Source organism: Gymnoscopelus braueri (assembly GCF_963280865.1).
Source record: "Gymnoscopelus braueri genome assembly, chromosome: 13".
Taxonomy (NCBI): domain Eukaryota; kingdom Metazoa; phylum Chordata; class Actinopteri; order Myctophiformes; family Myctophidae; genus Gymnoscopelus; species Gymnoscopelus braueri.
Genome location: NC_137615.1, coordinates 11,251,087 through 11,271,923, shown reverse-complemented (window position 1 = coordinate 11,271,923; position 20,837 = coordinate 11,251,087). Strand labels below are relative to the sequence as shown.

At 39.8% G+C, this 20,837-nt stretch overlaps 2 protein-coding genes across 2 annotated transcripts; both read left to right on the top strand.

Moving 5' to 3' along the window:
• The first annotated feature begins 1,171 nt into the window (after positions 1–1,171).
• On the top strand, positions 1,172–9,724 carry gps1 (G protein pathway suppressor 1). Its single transcript, XM_080446936.1, has 14 exons — positions 1,172–1,249; positions 2,267–2,359; positions 2,828–3,009; positions 3,446–3,610; positions 4,147–4,282; positions 4,404–4,481; positions 4,676–4,736; positions 5,135–5,220; positions 5,538–5,632; positions 5,754–5,859; positions 6,206–6,286; positions 6,888–7,025; positions 7,697–7,831; positions 9,197–9,724. The coding sequence occupies exons 1-14, from the start codon at positions 1,217–1,219 to the stop codon at positions 9,272–9,274; spliced, it is 1,467 nt and encodes a 488-aa protein (XP_080303062.1). The 5' UTR covers positions 1,172–1,216; the 3' UTR covers positions 9,275–9,724.
• A 1,906-nt stretch (positions 9,725–11,630) lies between these two features.
• Positions 11,631–14,272, top strand: LOC308099402 (uncharacterized protein; the record flags this gene model as incomplete). The annotated part of the gene is made up of 3 exons (XM_080448142.1): positions 11,631–11,746; positions 13,304–13,420; positions 13,734–14,272. The coding sequence occupies exons 1-3, from the start codon at positions 11,683–11,685 to the stop codon at positions 14,270–14,272; spliced, it is 720 nt and encodes a 239-aa protein (XP_080304268.1). The 5' UTR covers positions 11,631–11,682.
• Between the last annotated feature and the right edge of the window lie 6,565 nt (positions 14,273–20,837).

Sequence of the window (20,837 nt, the reverse complement as noted above, 5' to 3'; positions counted from 1 at the left end):
GAATGTATGGAATGCATGTGGGTTTTTAATTTGACATTTTAGTATAGAGGGCAATTATAATGTATTAAGGCATATTTGGCTCATTAGCCAGGGATCCATTTAAGTAGCAGAAATAGCAGATCTACAAGTTCATACATTTGAAAATGTATGAACCTTTTTCAACGATTATGCTAAAATAATTGCGATTAGACGATTATTATGTAATGATTGTGACAGGACTAGGTCTGATGTCCTAAATGAATGTTAAAATTAAAAAGAAAAGACAGAGGCTCACACTCCATCCCTTGACTTGATTATCCATTGTCTTGAAATAAACTCCAACATACATGAGCACTGGAATGAGTCATGTGTTACAACATTATAATGTTGGATTTATTACTCCACACACATGTGTTGAAGAGTTAAAAATGACTTTTTAGCCTTTGAATATTTGAATACACTGCAACATATACATATATATTTTAACACTGAATTATAATAATGTATTACAAGAATTACAATACACTGATTACTGATTACAAAAATCAGTGTGTGTCCATCAATTATGAACTAATGATGATTAATGTCTAAAAGCCTTATGAGTACTTATCTGCATCGTATGGTGCTTCCCTGTCATCTATGGTGCTTCCTATGGTGCCTCCCTGTCATCTATGGTTCTTCCCTGTCATCTATGGTTCTTCCCTGTCATATATGGTTCTTCCCTGTCGTCTATGCACTACAATTATTTGAACATTTTAGTCACTAGTTACTTTGTAGATTTTGATTATTATTACAAAACATAATATAAACCTATATACATTTCGGCCATTTGAAAATAGCCGATCTACATTGTGAGCTTGTAGATCTGCTATTTTCAAAAGATTGTTATACATTTGAAAACTAGTGAAATGGGACATTCTGCATAATGAGTACTTTTACTTTTGGCACTTTAGTATATTTTTATACCTTTTTGTACTTTTACTCAAGTACATTTTGAAATTCCGGACCTTCACTTGTAACAGAGTATTTCTACATTGCACTAGCATTGATACTTTTACTTAAGTCAAACATTTGAGTACTTTTTCCCCCACCAAAGAAGAAAACAAATTATTGTCAACCTCGAGATTTAATTTTGACATCGCCGACCGGAAGTGACATCATTCCGCCGCTCTTACCCACCGGATGTTATCGTCCTAACGTTGTGTGTGCAGGACACAGGTCAGAGAAAACAGAGAAGATGCCTCTCCCCGTGCAGGTCTTCAACTTTCAGGTAAACTTTTACTTATCTAACGTGTGCGATTTAATGACATAATGATAATGAAGTGGTTGTTGCTCCGTGTTCATGTAGATTGAACAGCAAACCTCCGATTCTTCATGATTCAACGGTTTCAACTCAACATGGTTAACATGGTAGCCTGTAAGCTAGCTAAGGCTAACCGTTAGCCAAATAACATCATGTCATGGGGAAGCTTAACCAATACTATTACTCTGGGTGTGAGAAAACAAGTTGACTCTATAGTGTCTGGCTGTCTGCTTACCTTGCATTGTGTAGTAATCCACATCAGTGAGCAAGTTATGTGCGTGATTAGTTTGCTCGCATAGCATAGCTGCAGTCATTTGACACAAGCTGGCTAGCGAGCGTTGCTAACCTTGTTTGGATTCAGCTCGTTTAATGTGAGCTGTCTGTCTCATTCATGTGCTTGTCGAGCAGCTAATCGAGAGATCATGATGAGGTGATGGAGAGGAGGGAGGATGCAGATAGGTGGAGGAGGGATAGATGTAGGAGATATAAGGCACCTGCAGAGGATGGAGGTGGAATTAGGGATGATAACCTTACCAAGACCAGTGATCTTGTGAGAAACGGCTTCATCAAGCCTCAAAATAAACCCAATACAGGGTGCACTGCTTGTGCTCTACCAGATATTAGGCCTACTATTATTTGTAGTGCAAGTATTGTTAGTGATATATTATCAAATGTATCCAGTTTAGTTTCGGGGGGGGATGGGCACGCAAGCACACCACGATACTACTGCAGAGGTTGAATTTTCATGCCAAAATCTGTTAAATAACGAAAATATGCAAACTAAAATAAGACCCCAAAAACTCTAAGCTCTATAAGAAGCTGACAAGCTTATAAGAAGCAGTCTTGGCAGCTCTGGGCACATCCCATAGCAACGGGTCAGGTCACCCTTTCATAGCATGCTGCATGCTGCTGAGCACCAGCTTCTGTCTCTATTTGCTGCTCTCTGAATTTTAATAATTTGCCTGATTGTCTTTCTTTTTTCAGGGGGCTGTGGAGCCAATGCAGATTGACGTGGACCCTCATGATGACCAGCAGAATGCTCCAGACACCAACTATATTGTAGAGAACCCAACGCTGGTAAGCAGCAAACTTTTAACACAACTCACAGTTCAGTTTACATAATGCAATGCATCAATGCCACTTTTCGCTGACACAAAGGAAGAATTGCAATCAATAATATAACACATGTCTAGACTGTCAGTATTGCAACTAAGAGAAAGGGCAATGTCAGAGCCGTAGTGGCCTCACAGATTACATTTAAATTTATCAACTGATACAGTGGTGCCATTTCATTATTCCGACATCCCATTATTCTGACGTCCGACTGGTCCCATTATAACTAACCCTAACCTCACACTAACGTAATGGTTGGAATGATGGGATGTCGGAATTCGATACGGTGCCATTTCATTATGGACCCCAATACAGTTGATGGTGAAATGCAGGGATTTTTTTTTCTTCTTGCATTTACCCATCCAAAAAAAAGTAGGGGTGGATTAAAATCCATTTAATTGTATGGTGGTTCGTCTTCCTCTTTGCCCATAGGACCTGGAGCAGTATGCATCCAGCTACAGCGGCCTGATGAGGATTGAGAGGCTCCAGTTCATAGCTCACCACTGTCCCCCGCTCCGCGTCGAGGCTCTCAAGATGGCGCTCACCTTCGTCCAGAGGACCTTCAATGTGGACGCGTATGAGGAGATTCACCGCAAGCTCACAGAGGCCTCCCGGTACGTCCATACAGGCTGTGTGTGTGTGTGTTTGGGATCATGATGATGACAGTGTGAAAACAAGATGACGTTTTTGAAGCGGGCTGTACATTGGGCATGGTGATCTGTTAGATCCTGGTTGTATAATTAAACATGGCTCAGAGGCAAAGGCTTTCAGCTGGTTTCTGTTGTTCCGTCATTCTCCTGTCTAAATGGTCTTTGTCCGCTGAAGTGTTAGGAACGTATTCTGCCCAATTTTAGGTCCCGGCCCACGATCATATTGTCATCCCACTGCTGTTTCCATCATCCCATGTAACTCTTGATGTGTTTGTCCTCACCCCCCTAACAGGAAACAGTTAATTCTTGTAAAATAATATTTGGTTCTGTCAAAACAGTGCACGGTGTGAGTTATGTAGTCTCAGTCATGTAAAAACATCCAGTATGTGTTGTTCTACAGTGAAGTCCAGGGTGTACCAGACGCAGTGCCTGAAGGAGCAGTGGACCCTCCGGCTCTAGACACAGCCTGGGCAGAGTCTACCAGGAAGAAAGCCCTGCTCAAACTGGAGAAACTAGACACCGACCTCAAGAACTACAAAGGAAACTCCATCAAAGAGAGCATCAGGTACAGTTGACTCGGGCATTTGCAAACCTAACTCACACTTTTCCATGTCTCTTCCGAAAGAGAATTTTAAGGGGGAAAGTTTATGTTGTTCCCATGGACTCCGGCTCCTGTTCCCACATGACGTTGACACACAAAATTGCATTGTAATTACAGGTTAACCTGTTAAAACCGGGAAAGCACCCGTGTCATTTTAGATTTTAACGTTGGCTATTCAAAAATAGCAGATGTAGCAGATCTGCTATTTTTGAACATTTTAGAAAAATCTTGAAAGTGCGAGAACTACTGATTTAGAGGGCATTTCTACTAGGTCTTAATGGGTTGTGGCACATTTACCTCCATTTTTACAAGAACTTTATTTGCTGAAATCAGACTTGTATAATAAGTCAAAAAGGCGAGGGAAAAGGGAAAACACCTTTTTGTCCAATGTATTTCACTTACACTGTTAAATAATAAATAACAACGACAAACTGTTATGAATCTTGAGTGACCATGGCCTTTGGTATCTTTCCCTCTCTCTCTCTGCTTTTATTTCCCAGGCGAGGACACGACGACTTGGGGGATCATTATCTAGACTGCGGTGACCTCAGCAACGCTCTCAAGTGTTACTCCAGAGCCAGAGACTACTGTACCAGTGCCAAGCATGTCATTAACATGTGTCTTAATGTTATCAAGGTGTGTGTAGAACACGACATGACTGACACAGAGTTTCTCCTGTTTAGACCCAAACTGGAAGGGATGACAACATGATGATTGTGACTTTGGGTGTAAAAATGTCTCTCTTGTCCTCCTCCAGGTCAGCGTTTACCTCCAGAACTGGTCCCATGTACTGAGCTACGTCAGCAAGGCTGAGTCTACCCCAGAAATAGCAGAGGTAAGCACCATGATGTGCCCTACCCTGAGTCACCTTTTTGGTTGTCAGGATTTTAATGGACCAAGTTCAACTTTAACCATATTAAACCTAGCGTCCCAATTCTGGGACTTCATATGTTATGTGCAAATGATGTTGTGTTGCATGATGTGATTATGTGTAATTGCACTTTTCTTTGTGTGTCTCTTTTGTTCCAGCAAAGAGGAGAAAGAGATAGTCAAAACCAATCGGTTCTCACCAAATTAAAATGTGCTGCAGGTAAAGAAATACTGCCATCTCTCATGGTTACTTTGTCTGTTTCTGGACAGTGATTACAGCATTTGAGAGCTTCTTTCGGTTTTAAAAACTCAGGTCTGAAATACTGGATCCAGCGGGTTCTCCGTTGGCTTGCTAATGTTCTAAGACTTGTGTTGGTCAATATGATTTCACTAATGGAACTAGCCCGTGGCATATTACTTGTATCGAGTCTGTCCACGGTTCAGGTAAATGTGTTTGCGATGGTAAACTCAATGTATGTTTGGATAGTTTATCAGCTAATGTGAATGTCAATAGTTATTGTAAATGTTGTGTTCTGCTCATTGATTTGGTTGGAGAAAGCAACTTAGTTTCTGTTGATGACCCTGTCATCTTGACTTTGTGTACACTGGGTGCTGTAGGCTTGGCAGAGCTTGCGTCTCAGAAGTACAAAGCAGCCGCCAAGTGCTTCCTACTAGCCTCCTTTGACCACTGTGATTTTCCAGAGGTGAGTTAACGGATAACACAATACCTGGTGAATTTAGCTTCAACAGGCCTGCTGTATCAATGTTGCTTATTTGATAAAGTTAGCAACTGCATTTAGATCACTTAACATATTATTTGTGTCCATGTTATAGAAACTTGATTAAACGTTTACTATAATGGCAGTTTTAACACCAGTTTAGCCAACACAAAGGGTGGCTAACTCGTCAGGCTCAAGTGGGGTCAACATGTGGCCGTAAACTACTTCCAGAGCAGTCAGTGGAAAGAATTTAGTCTCTATTTGCTGGTAACGCATTTCATTTATGTTCTTGTGCCTTCCAGCTTCTGTCTCCCAGTAACGTAGCTGTGTACGGAGGTTTCTGTGCACTGGCAACATTTGACAGACAGGAGCTCCAAAAAAATGTCATCTCCAGCAGGTACAGTGACTTGTGCACTTCATTCACTCATGCTTGTTTGCACCGCCACCCGATGTTGGGATTTCAAGTTTTTTGCAACATTAACGTGTTTGTTTTTGTTTTGTTTCTCTCTCCTATCCAGCACCTTTAAGTTATTTTTAGAGTTAGAGCCACAAGTCCGTGACATCATCTTTACGTTCTACGAATCCAAGTACGCCTCTTGTCTCAAACTACTGGATGAAATGAAGGTAAGAGAGCTGACGGATTCATTTCAAACTGCCAATAGGATAAGGATAATTCCTTTTAACAGGACGTTCATGAAAGTCCTTGCGGGCTTGTTTCCAATGAGGGCCTGTGAGCAATTAGGGGTTAAGAGTCTTGCTCAGGCACAAATTTCATTTCATCGACACATATGCTGGCGTGGCCTGGAATCGTACCTGGGGCAACCAGGGCCTCTGGCTCCCTAGGCGGGCTCACTAACCACTCAGCTATGGCCGCCACAATATATGCTGTCGGTATAAGCAGTCAGGCTTAAACAGTTGTATTGTGTTAATTCAGTGTGTGTGTGTCTGTCTGTCTGTGTGTCTCCTCCAGGACAACCTTCTGCTGGACATGTATCTGGCTCCTCATGTCAGAACACTGTACACGCAGATCAGGAACAGAGCTCTAATACAGGTGAGTCCACAGAGGATAGTCCGTTTTTTTGTTTATTAAGTCTTTTATTAGTCTACACCGTAGGAGAGTCTGTTCTTCCTGGGGTCCAGAAAATACCTTTTGTTTGAAAGGAGAACACCATTTCAGTTTAGATTGTCCAGGCTTACAGCCTTTTTTTTTATCTATGCATTTGATCACAATGTCACAGATTACACATTTACATTTAAGGATATTTCAAATAAACCAGATATTGTTCATTAATGAATTGATAGTTCATAAACTTGTGCTCCATGGACTGCAATTGGGAGAATTGCAAAAGACAAATGCAAAACAATTCTGCTAAATAATGTTCTATCTCGGCTATTCTAGGCAGTTCATCTATTTGGAGAAGCCAGTGTTTCATATAGTATCCTTGAGTATTAAAATGTTTTCTCATGTTGTTTTCTGTATATTTAATTTTAAGCCATCGATGTGTTCCATTTCCCTCCGTGTGTTAAGTTTCATCTGGTTTCACCACATTGCAACATTGTGCTGACCAGTATTTGGATCTATCATCTTGACGTGTGTGTGTGTGTGTGTGTGTGTGTGTGTGTGTGTGTGTGTGTGTGTGTGTGTGTCTCAGTATTTCAGCCCATACGTGTCGGCAGACATGACTAACATGGCTCAGGCCTTCAACACCACAGTGGCAGCTCTGGAAGATGAACTCACACAGCTTATCCTAGAAGGACTCATCAATGGACGCATTGACTCCCACAGCAAGGTAACACGCGCTAGAGTTGTGCCGATACCAGTATCGGAAAAGCTGCCGATACTGCCTAAAATGCTGGTATCGACAAGTATGGCAGTTTATGCCATTCCGATACCATGTTATTTATTACACGATGAATTTTCATGTACAGTCATATTTTGAATGTTTCAGTTGATGTTGCTTGACTGTTTTATGTACTATTTACATTATTAGTTTACTAACTTGTAGCTGCACAATTATTAATGCAATTTCAATTTATTCCTAGATCTTCTCAAACTATTTAATTTTAAGGACCACCATGACTCTGAGAGTGTACAAATTTGGTTCACTCTGAGTTACAGACCCTTTAAGGGTCCATTTAGAACAGCCTCAAGGAACACTGAGAACCACTGTCCTAGATTATTTTTAAATTACACACTGGTATCGGCTCGATACTCTGTATCGACTGATTCGCAAGTTATGGGTATCGGGAAGGAAAAACTGGAATCGGTACATCTCTATCATACGCTTTCCTTGTTTACTTGTTCCTGCAACAATGCAGCATAATATAAGACGTGTCTGGTCAGCTGTTAACGATAACCCCCGCTCAGTAAAAGCATTTACAAATGCCTCCCATGTGGGGTCTTTAGTTGTACTGTTGGATTCTATATCCCTAACATGGTCTTTCGTTGTGCTGCTGATAGATTCTGTATGCCCGTGACGTGGATCAGAGAAGCACCACCTTCGAGAAGTCCGTCCACATGGGCAAGGAGTTTCAGAGACGAGCCAAAGCCATGATCCTCAGAGCAGCCGTGCTACGCAACCAGATCCACGTCAAGGTAAAAATTCAAAGATTATGTGAAATTGTTGAGCTTTTCACTGCACCCAAAAAATGTATGCTGCCCTTAAATTTCAATTTACACACCCCATAAAGCCTTGAATGGAGATGTTTTTGTCGCATTCCTGAGCCAATGATTTGACCGGGTGGCTGGTCAGTAGGAGACTCCACCGGTCATCACATTAATGGCTCAGGAATGCAACAAAACAACACCCCATGAAGCCTTCTATCAATTACACACCCCATGAAGCCTTCATGGGGTGTGTAATTGATAGAAAATAATTTATTTTTGGGTGAACTACTCCTTTTTAAAGCTAAATTTTTCAAAAGGCCTAGAAATAATATTGTCTGTATGGCGGTTTCATTGAGACATGTCACGGCGCGCCTCCGCGCAAGTGGAGCTTACTATGAAACCGTGCTCGGGTTGTGTCTCTCTCTGTGTCTCTGTGTCTCTGTGTCTCTGTGTGCACTGCCTGTGTGCAGCTCCTCTGAGATAAGTAAATGTCCAATTTAGACGTACCATACATCAAATGAAAGGTCTTTGAAAACTGAACACACCTGTCAAGGTTGCGTTTAAGCCCGCCCCTTCCCCCGGAAGCCACGCCCCGGAGAAGGCTCCTAAAAACTCCCCATTGAAACCCCATGTTAAATGAAAAGTGCCCGAATCGCTCCGAAACTTTTTCTACCCCCCCTAAGTGGGGGTCTACGAACAAATACTTCGGGCTTGGATTTTGGCTCCGCCCCCCGGAAGTGGGTGAAACAGGCACTTCAAACACTTTGTTGAATTGTTCAAAAACATTCAAAGTTTTTTTTTTTGTCAATTTGTATTTTTCTAAGATGCTCCTTTTAACGCAGATTTGTATTGTATTTAAAAAAAAAAAGAAATGTATTGGTTACTTTTTTTTAACTATTTTTTTTTCATATTTATTTTACTTTTTTTGCGTTCGCTTCCCGCGTTCGCGCGTCTTACTTGTTGTTTATCAGTGGGGTAGGGGACACATAATGCACAGTGCATATTTAAAGGTTGACTTGATGGTTGACATGCATTTGATTGGATTGGTGAGACAACAAAAGTACATAATTTTTGTATGTATAAATTAATAGATTTGACAGATTTTATTTAAATGTCATACACCTTTTTTGGTATCCAGTATATGCATCTAAATTAAATACATAATATGCATCATATATCCATATAAAAATACAGTATATTCACATGCTGCTGACTGTATAGAACATTAGATCATAAATGTTACTTTTAAGAGAATTGCTTACCACAACAGTTGTGTTCTGCGGTAGCGTCTCCAGTTTATTGTCCAGAAATAAGAAAGTAATCTATGCGTTTTATTTTCTGTGTCTTCTCCAGTCACCACCGAGGGAGGGCGGCCAAGGAGAGCTCACACCTGCCAACACTAGCCAAACCCGGATGAGCACCAACATGTGAGGATGCTAGCAGCGCTTCAGCTAGCGAACCCAGAGCAATGACCACAAAACTCTGTTTCTCTGTTGGGGATGTGGACTTTATATGAAGTTGTGTTAAAGGACGGTAAATAAAAATTAAGGATACCCTTTGTTCTGTATCTTTTTTTAAAGAGCCCTAACGACAGCAACAGCTCAACAAGGAGCCTAATCTTAGAACAAGCTTTTAAACAAATGTACAATTGAAATGCTCTGCCTCGCTCTCTGGATTCTGGTAGACTTTCACCGTTAACTACTATTGAAATCAAGTTCACTACTATCACCAATGCATGGATCAGTGGCGGTAGAAATACACAATCTTTCCAAATGAATATAAGTATAAGGGTTGTTATACAATATTCCACATAAAACTGTTCATATAGTTGTGCCTCGATTCATATTGTTTGATGCTTCGACTGCGTAATAAACACTTTGAAAAAAAAATGTATTTTTTGGGTCAATTAATCACAGAAAAAACCCTCATGTATAAATTACCTTTAAGATGCTTTAATTCCAGTACAGGAATCGGGCAGGGGTGTGGGTTTATGTTCCACTGTCCTAGGATGAAGAATGAATCAAACCAGTCATCAACCCACGTGCACACAGACATAACAGGTCTGTTTGATGACAACTGGACCCTTGGAAGAATGGCTCCTGTCAAAGGGTCCCAGAGCAGGACACTTCAGCCCTAACAGCTCCTCCTCGAGCGCTTACCTTCTGAGCAGCCATCAGCTGAAAAATGGCGTACATTGTCACACCATTATCAAAGGATAGACCTCTGAGATGTAGTGGAGTAAAAGTATTGAAAATAAGAAACACTCCAGTAAAGTAAAGATTCCTCAAAAGTGTACTTATGTTACTTTACACCACTGTGTGATGGTCAGTCACAGGTTGTACTTTTGTTTTGTGTGGTGGTCACATGTTAAATCCAGGAACCGAGGGCCTATTTCACGAAAGCAGAATTAGGGGTTAAGCCTGGATTTAACACCTATCCTGCCTTAATTTAGCCAGGATTAGCAATGAATCGGTTTCTTGTAAGCTGAATCATCTTGCCAGATTAGTTTAGCCAGAGCACCCTGGATAAGTTTATCCATGACTCGATTTCACGAAAGAAAATGTACGCAATCCTACCTTAGTTACCATGGAAATGTAGCTGTGAAGTTAGCCCTGTTGTAGGAACTGAACTAAAATAAGCTGAATTACTTTTTGCATCAACTCCTCCAAGGAACAGGCCATGTGATGTAGTTGGCAGGATTTTACTGAAGAAAAGGTGAAAACAGACAATTAGACAAATAAGCATACGTGAAATGAATAATCATAATCTTTACAAGAAACCAAGTTAAGTATACATGGTTATGTTTTATCTTACAGGTGTACGGTACAGTAAATAGGTGTATGTTAATCTTTTCTCATGCTTTTGTAACGGGAGTTATTTTACATTTATTTTATTTGATGAAGTTCGTCAAAATGTAGCTAATTGACAACAGAATGTACCCTAGATATTGTAGTACATGCTATTTTCTCAATAATGTGTTGTCTGAACAACACCGCCCTCCTCTGGTGGAACTGAATTTCACTGTGGTAAAATGTACGCACATGACGTTGCTCTTTCTTCCGCTGATGGATTCAATGAGCAGAGCAACGGTATGCTGGTGTTTACAACTCCGCTCCATTTCTATCATATAAATAAAGTCTTATATTCCTATATTAACTGTAATCTGTACACACGATTAAACATATGACCAAAGACCAAAAATAAATATTCACCAGGACAAAGATTCAACCTTACAATCTTCTAGTTGTGGAACCTCAGCTTTTCTCTTGCACCACCAGACATTTCTAGTAATTTAGATGTTTGAAGTTAACAGCTGTGTCACCTTGACAGGTTGACTGAATCTCCAAATACATCCACTAACTAATTTCTTAGTTTTATGACCAAAACTATAGCAGTTTTAATCAACCAGAACTATACTAGTTTTTTGTAATCAAGTACAGTGGCTGTTATTGTCACTTTGGAAACATTTGGTGGCTATAGAGTTTTCAACTAGTTTCTCAAACAGTGTCGTATTTAAATAGTTTTGAAACATTCTAAAAACACAAATCCTTGACATAAAGTAAAACAATGCATAGATTTTTTTCAGCCAGCAGGTGTCGTGGCAACAACATGAGACTTAAGGCCCTGATACACGTAGCAATTTTGTTATCAATATCAACCAGCAACAACAATGATCAACGTTGACTTTTCATTTTTCCATTGAGAGAGATCAACCTCTAAATATTTGGAAAATCAGATCATCAGCGACCTCTACTGGGCAACATAACTGAAATCCTCCAATCACAGGCCTGATTTGGCGGCACGTGGTTTCTTCTCTCCAGAGATTTTTTTCTGAAACAATGGCGGCCATTCTAGCGCAGTGGACTGAAGAGAAAGAACGCGACCTAATAACTTTTTACTCTGGTAAGTGAACATTTTGAGAACAACTGCTGGGTGAAAATGATTAAATATACACTAAAAACCAATTGTATGTGTTTATTTGCCGTCAAATATGTCATTGAGCGTATATATTTGTATAGTTCATATCGGCCGACGGACGCACCACTTGTGGCTGCGGTAAACGGCAGTAGATAGTTGAGCTGGAATGGTAGGTTTTGACAGTACTACTGAGACGTCCCGTTCATTATATTTCACCCTTGAACCATCACTGAAACTGTTGTTATATTTAGGTATTTGTATTTGTTATGTCATTACATTTCTTTAAAACAGCCCACGTTGTCTAGTTACACTGGTTAAAAAAAACAACAACAGTGTGTTTTGTATTCGAGCCATGGAGCGGTCCATATAAACTGCTTTGAGATGGTCTATCTTGCTGGAAAGCTTCATTAACAGATACGTTAAAGTTTTAAATCTGATAAAGGCTTCAATGTCATAATTTGAGGGAGATGAGTGACATGTTATTTATGCCTGTGCAACAGTGGAGGAAGAAGTATCACATATTTTACATAAGTAAAAGTATCAATACCACAATATGAAAATACTCTGTTACAAGTAAAAAGGCCTGTGTTCAAAATGTTACTTGAGCAAAAGTACAACATTATTGGCATCATAATATACTTTAAATATCAAAAATAGCAGATCTACAAGCTCACAAGGGTCACAACGTTGTGAGCTTGTAGATCGGCTATTTTCAAATAGCTTATGTATAAAATCGGGCTGAAGTGGTTAATGTTGTGGTTAAGGTATGTTTTGTAATATAATAATTTATATCTGTAAAGTAGGCTAACTGGTAACTAAATGCACTAGTGCATTTAAATACTTGTAGTGGAGTAAAAGTACACTATTTGCCACTGAGTAGTGGAGTAGAAGTAAAAGTGCTGAAAATTGAAAACACTCCAATAAAGTAAAACGAACTTCTTACTTTACTCCACTGCTGTACAGTGTACACTAGTGCATTGGTTCTCAAGTGCTGTGTGTGTGTAATATGTGTTATATTCTAGAAGTTGGCATAACAAATTTGGCTATCCTGATTAGGTTTCTACAGTAGACAACTAAATCATATCTAATCCCCCCCCCCCCCCTATTACAAATATCTTATCAAGTGATGGTCCATGGCTTGTTACATATATTTGTGGGTCCTTGACTTAAGGAAAAGATGAAGGAAGTCCGCACACTGTTCTTGACCTTCTAGGTCTTCATCAGGCAAATATATTTGCCTGATGAAGACCTAGAGGGTCGAAACGTTGCAAAAATAAAAAGTGAGTTTCTTGGAGCTTGAGAACAGTGTGCGGACTTCCTTCATCTTTTCCTTGATTCTTCCCTTGATGTCCAGCACCTGGCCTAAATACATGCGTGGGAGGTGCACACAATCTTGTCTTTGAAATGGGTCCTTGACTTGAAATGTTTTGACAATCAATGCACGTGTGTGTCACTGTATCTGTCGATGATATATATTAAAGTGTTAATATTATTATCTTCCTTAATGATCACACCTTGCACTTGTCATGTTGTGTTGGACAGAAAACAGTGTGTTGTGGAACCACAAGGCAAAGGTTTACCAAAGGCGTGACCTGAGATCCAGGGCCCTGGAAACCATCAGAAGAAGGCTGTCTGAACAGCAGCCGGTGCCTTTCACAGGTCAGAAAAAGGCCCTAGGTCCACGTGCACATTTTGGACCACTTTTCTTTCCTTAAAAATAAGGGGGCTGGCCTCTACTATAGTAATGGTGTGATTATCCAAGATTTCACAGAACCAATTTAGCGATAGAGCTGAGTGATGTTTTAGGAATGCAACAAGATCAAGGATAGGTTTATGTATAAACATGTATACTGGATATGAATGATAATACCATGTTTAACTGATGTGCTTAGTATTTCAAGTATAATAGGACCATATAAACAACATTTACATATCTACTCATACTGTACATTGTTTGTTTGCTTGCTTGCAGTTGCAGACATAACAAACAAATTTAAGAACCTGCGAACAGTGTTTCAGCGTGAACACAAGGCTGTCACCAGCAGCAAGAAGTCAGGCGCTGGAGCAGATGATGTGTACGTCTCCAAATGGAAGTTTTACAGACATTTACAGTTCTTGAGTGGTTTAGGGGAGCCCGATGCAAGTTCGGATAATCTCCCTATTCTCCCATCTCCAGCCTCAAATGAAACCCCTAATTTGGAAACCCAAGCCCCACACTCTCCAGCTCCCCCTGCCCCCTCCCCTCCCAATCCCCTGTCCCCGTCTCCTGACCCTATGCCCTCCACTTCCAACAATGTGACTCACCCAAGTCAGAAACGCAAAAGACCTGCTACAGACCGTGCTTTGGAGGCAATGGACTTTGCTTTGGACTTTCTTAAAAAGCCAGCAGTCTCCAATCACGCAGGTTTTTTTAAGTATATTGAAGAATACTTCAATGACATGCCTGATGACAAAGTTAAAATAATTAAAAGGAAAATGATTGAGACACTCCATACACTTGCAGAGGAGTAAAGAGTCATTTTAACCACAATGACATGAACCCTAGTCCCTATTCTTGGGCGAACATTTGCCAAAAATAGCTGATCCACAAGCTTGCAACGTTATCCCTGTGTTATTTTAAGTGACCATCCAATGGATGCAGATGTATTAATGATACATTGAACTGAGGAATGTTTAATAGCCAGGCACCTTTTGTAATCCTCATTTATTAGTTTGTTTAGATTGTGTACAATAATTTCATAATGTACCTGTTGTTGAAGTTCTAGGAATGTTTTTATTGTGCTGTTTACTGTAGAAAGGGTGTATGTGAAGATGAGTGGACGCACATACTGTTCATGCACAATGGACAATATCAGCATTGAATGTGTAATGTATTTTATGTAATGTACTTCAGAGTTTTGTGCACATCAATTTCAACAAGAGTCGTTCTGTAGAACACAGGTTCCCAAACTTCTTAGCCCGAGACCCAAAATACACATCTCCCCGGGACCTAGTGAACTAGTGTCACTACTAAGTTTTTATTTATATAATTTCTTAGATGTTTTTGAAAATTAATGCATTTCTCTTGACAAATGTTGAACATTGTAACATTTTTGTTTACTTTTTTAAATAATTTCAAAACGAAAGAAAAGCTGTTTACTCATGACCTATAAAAATAGGTCTGCGACCCACTGTTTTGGGAAACATAGAAATGTGTGCTGTAGAAAACACAGTTGTATAGTGCAAAGCTATTTTGTACGTAAAATAAATATAATAAACTACAGTAATAAACTCTTTATTTCATGTTACACCTGACTGACAGCTATACATTGTACACAAAGATAATGCATTAATTTTAAGTTAACAGATATGCTATACTGTATACTATATGGATATGCTTCACATCAACACATTTACTGCCAGGTACTATGCATCCGCTTTTTTAGCTGCTGCCAGGGTTTTTTCAAATTTTCAAACCTTTTTAAGTAGTCACAGAATATTTATCTCCAGCATGATCGATCCCCTGATGGTTGCTAATCACTGAGGAAATCACTGCTTCTGTGAGGGAAAAAAAATTCATCTTGACCTCCTGTTCTCTTGTTATACCCAGTTGAAAATATCATGTGTCGCCAAAAATACATAGTAAAAAAAAAAAAGTACACAGGAGCCGAGATACAGGATTTTAAAGTAATAAGTTAACCAAGAAGTGAACCTAATAATATAACTATCTTCATTACAAAAACATAATCTTGGAAACCAAACAAACAAATTAATGTATTTTGTAAATGTTATTATAAATGTGTACAATCCAAAGTCCATCTGTCATTTGGTGTGCAAGTGCCAGCGCGGCTCGCGCAGGGAAGAGCACTGAGGTTTGCAGGTGAGGGGTCTCGAGTTACGTCACCAAGACAGCTAAAAGAAAACTTTTTTTTGCTGTCGGGTGGAAACCTCACTTTGTCCAAAAATTGTGAAAAAGTAATAAGTTAAAGAAGTGAATGGTTAAGTAAATCTTCGGATCCCGTTATCTTGGGTTCTGGACGTTTTCCCCCCCAAAAAATCACGGATATAACCGTGATTGGTATATAACGGTTGGATTTGCATTCACGGCTATATAAAGGATATGTAAGATCTATCCTCAGATCTAACTAGGGCTATCCCAATACTATCGATATCGTGGACTCGAGACGATCTCTCGCCCTTCCTAAACTAGCCTTTTAAGGAATAATAACCTAATATAACAATATTACAAAAACAGCTTCTTGAAAACCAAACTTAACAAATTAATATATTTTGTAAATGTTATTATAAATGTGAAGATACCAACAGGTCCATCTGTCATTTCATCCAATTCATAGCCTTTATCTGTGTAATCCGACATTCTGAAAATTGGCCAAAAGTGTCACAGGCCTCTGATTATCTCATACAGAAAGGACATTTCTTGAATACTGGGTACAGTATAAACTTTGTTTGTTCCCCATACGACAGACATCTGTCTGTCTGCCTGTCTGTCTGTCTGTGTGTGTGCGCACACACAGTGTGTGAACTTGCTTTGCTAGATGTCCTTGATTTGCAATGACATCGGGGGTACAGTGAGAGACACAATTGAAAATATGTCGCCCAAAATACATAGTAAAAAAAAAAAGTTAATTATTAGTTAATACAAAATTAAATTAAACAATACAATTAAATAATAAAATTACAATTAAATAATACAATTAAATAATAAAATTATAATTAAATAATACAATTAAATAATACAATTAAAATTAAATAATACAATTAAATAATACAATAAATAATACAATTAAATAATACAATTAAATAATACAATTAAAATGTAATAATAAAAAATAATATGAGTTAATAATTATTAATAGTAATGCAAAACAACTTAAAATAATCTATACAGGCTACTCCAATCCGATGGCCCTCCTCTGCCAACTGACTGCTCCACTTGAATTGAAGTAGGCGCAGTACTCCTCTCTGACTGCCTTGGCTTCCAGGGATGGGTTCCTGTCAGCAGATGCCACAAGAGGCTGCAAACCCCTTAAAGGCTGTTCTTCACGCCAGGTTCCTCGTCTGATTTGCCCTGTCAGTACGTCTTCCTGGTCCATCAAAGAGGTGGGGGTGTACACTTGCCGAGTGAGGGTTTGAGTGCGGAGGTAGTTGTGGAGAGCACATGCTGCCTTTGTGATGCTGACGGCCTTGGCTGGCTCAACCAGCATTGGCTGTCCGAACACTGTGAATTTGTTAGCCAAGATTCCAAAAGCATTTTCCACAGTACGCCTTGCCCTGGACAGCCTGTAATTATGGATCTCCCTTTCCTCGGTTATGTCCTTTCTGCTATATGGCTTCATTAGCCAGGGCTTCATTCCAAAGGCCTCGTCTGCCACTACCACGTATGGCAAAGGGACTTCCTTTCCAGGCAAGGGCTCAGGTGCTGGGAGGTTCAGGGTGTTGTTCTCCAGAGCAGCCTTGAGACCACATTTGTTCCACACACCTCCATCACTGACCTTCCCATTGGTTCCAACATCAATGTATAAAAACTTGAGGTCTGCATCAACTAATGCCATCAGGACAATCGAGTTGGCATGTTTATAATTAAAAAAGTGAGATCCTGCCTCTTTTGGTGGCTGTATGGTGATGTGTTTCCCATCCAGGGCTCCAATACAGTGTTCCACTTGTCTTGAAACTGAATGGCTATTTGTTTCCATTCCTCAACTGTAGAAGGCACCTTTATGTTTGTCTTGCTAAGCTCTTCATACAGGGCTTTGCACGTTTCCACTACAATCTTTGAAATACTGTGGCGGCTCACACGAAACGAGTATTCCAATTCTGCAAAGCTGTGTCCTGTAGCGAGATAGCGCAGTGTGATGGCTAGTCTTTCTCCTGGGGGAATTGCCTGCCTCATTACTGTGTCCTGCCTGCGGATGGTTGGCTCCACCATCTTCAGTAGATCATTGAATGTAGCTTCATCCATTCTTAGCCAATTTCTGTATCCAGGGGGGTCCTCTTCAGCCAGCTCTCTTAAAAGTTGGTTGTAGCTACCCCTCTGTCGCCGTAGCAACCATCTCCTGGTCCAAAGCCGCTTTTCTTTATTGCTGATGAAAAAATCACACCCAGTGTGAAGAGAGTGGTGCCTTTCATGAGTTCATTTCATTAGTTACTTTTTACAGACTTTGATGACTTCAATGTATTTTTACTCATTTTAAGTACTTTAAAATGTTTGTACAGATTTGTACGTGTTTTTACTCATTTTAACATCTTTTAAGTATTTTTACGCATTTTAAGTATTTTTACTAATTTAAAGTATTTTTACTCAGTTTAGGAACTTTAAAGTATCTTTACTAATATTTAAGTATTTTTACTAATTTTAAGTATTTTTACTCAAAAGTGTGTGTGTGTACTGTACTGTACTGTACTGTACTGTACGGTCTGTACTGTACTGTACTGTACTGTACTGTACTGTACTGTACGGTCTGTACTGTACTGTACTGTACGGTCTGTACTGTACTGTACGGTCTGTACTGTACTGTACGGTCTGTACTGTACTGTACTGTACTGTGCGGTCTGTACTGTACTGTACCTGTACTGTACGTACTGTAATGTACGTACTGTACTGTACCTGTACTGTACCTGTACTGTACCTGTACTGTACGTCTGTACTGTACTGTACCTGTACCGTACCGTACTGTACCTGTACTGTACTGTACTGTACGGACTGTACGGTCTGTACTGTACTGTATGGTTGCATCTTTGTGTTGCAATCAGCCGCAGCTGTTGAGGCTATGCTCAAACATACAGAGAGGCCGTGCTCATACGGACACACAGACGGACAGACACGGTCAAATGTAGGAGTGGTTGGCACCACTCAAAAATATATTTTTACCAACCAGGATTGTGTGTGTGTGTGTGTGTGTGTGTGTGTGTGTGTGTGTGTGTGTGTGTGTGTGTGTGTGTGTGTGTGTGTGTGTGTGTGTGTGTGTGTGTGTGTGTGTGTGTGTGTGTAAATATATTTTTACCAACCAGGTTAACCTGTGTGTGTGTGTATAGGTTTCCACCTAACAGCAGATAATGTATTTAGTTATTGTGTGTCATAATAGATTAAGTAATAACAATATGTAAAAATGTGGCATGTTATTAAAGTACACAACATAGGAATGCTTGGCTAATGACAAGTAGCTAGTTTCACATTTCTGCCTCTTTACCAAGTAATTACTTTATTTCTGTTAATACATTTTAATTTACATTTGCGTAGTGTATTTGATAAAAAGTGATATGTATACTTACTTTAGTAAAAGAAAAGCAGAAGGAAGTGTTTGCATTCTGGAAATGTTTTTTTTTTACCAGAACAGCTGAAATTGTAGGTGATCAAATTGGAGCTGATCAGCTTTTTGGGCAACAGTTGCCTGTTGCCCAAAAAAACTGTTGCCCTGTGTCTCATCATGTTGCTCGTTGATGTTGATGTTGTCTGTGGATGTTGCTGGAAAAAGTGCTACGTGTATCGAGGCCTTACTGAGGTCTGACCTGGACGTCGTGTAGACGTCGTAGGCACGGCGTATCGGCGTTGTGTAAGATGTCTGGTTGGTTTTTGTTTTTTTTGGTGGTTACTGAGGTCTGACCTGGACGTCGTATAGACGTCGTATGAACAGCGTGTTGGCGTTGTTGTATGGATGTCTTTTTGATGGTTACAGTGGAACGTCTGCCTTATCGACGTCGTCTGACTCGGACGTCAGTGTTGCCATATTTTGCGACAGAAATGAGCAACCAGGTCTAGGAAAACAAGACCACAATTATAAGCAACCTACCTGCATATGCATCGCCTCTTATCTACAAGCGCACAACACGCTTGTAGATCTGCTATTTTCAAACACTCTTGCAATATAATATTGAACTTTTTACTTTGACCAAAAATAAATATTCACCGGGACCAAGATTCAAACCCATAATCTTCTAGTTGAGGAACCTCAGCTTTTCTCTTGCACCACCAGGCATTTCTGATCATATAGATGTTTGAAATTAACACCTCTCACCTCTTGACAGAATGATTGAATCTGCAAATACATCCACTCATGATCAGGGTTCATTATGAGGGTTCATTATTTTTGGAATCCCTTGAAAACCAGATGCTGCATGATCTCAAGGGGCTTACCCATACCTGCAGTCACTGTATTCCATACCTGTCACTGTATTCCAGTGGGGCAAGGCAGCCTACTACTAAGTCTTAAACAAAATATATATACTAACCTGGGATCATGGGATCGAATCCCAGCACAGGAACCTTGGCATCTGAGCAATCTGGCTCCCACGGGTCTACTATCTTTTTACTACTAACCTTTATCATAAAGGTTGCTGGAGGACAATATATAGAGGATGAAATGCATAATTTATTAAATAATATAAAGGTAATATCAAATACATTGTAAAAAACGAGACATGACGCTTTATTAGCAAGACAGTCTTTTATTATATTATTCCTCATTTTGCTGGTTTCCCCTGAAACCGCTTTACTGTTACAGAGTAGAAGATCCTTAGAATCTCTGCTGCTGATGATGTGGTCATAGCTGAATGGTTAGAGAGCCTGCCTGGCAAGCTGTTAATTCCAAGTTCAAACCCAGGCCTCAGCAATGTGTCAAAGTGTCCCTGAACAGGACACTTATAAGAATAGTTCACCCAAAAAATACTTATTCTCTATCAATCACACACTCCATGAAGCCTTGAATTCATGGTGATTTTATTGTTTTTGACACATTCCTGAGCACAGACTCAGACATATTGGTTGGATGCATGGCGCATAATAGGCTATCGCATTGTAGATTAGTAGGCGATGATTCCAATATTCACTATACACTCCTCATGTTTAAGCCGAACTGAATTATATATTTATGGACTTGTATATTAATATATTTTTGGACGACTTGTGCATTTAATTTGTCGGCAATACTTTGCCACGCTTTCTCCCTGGATCCATTTATTGCGGCCGTGTTTCCTTTCTTACTTATTATACATTTTACAAGACTCTTTTGAGTCTTGAGTCTTGGACTCAAGACCCAAAAGAGAAATTTGATGCTGGGACCCAAGCCTCAAGACTCTTGAG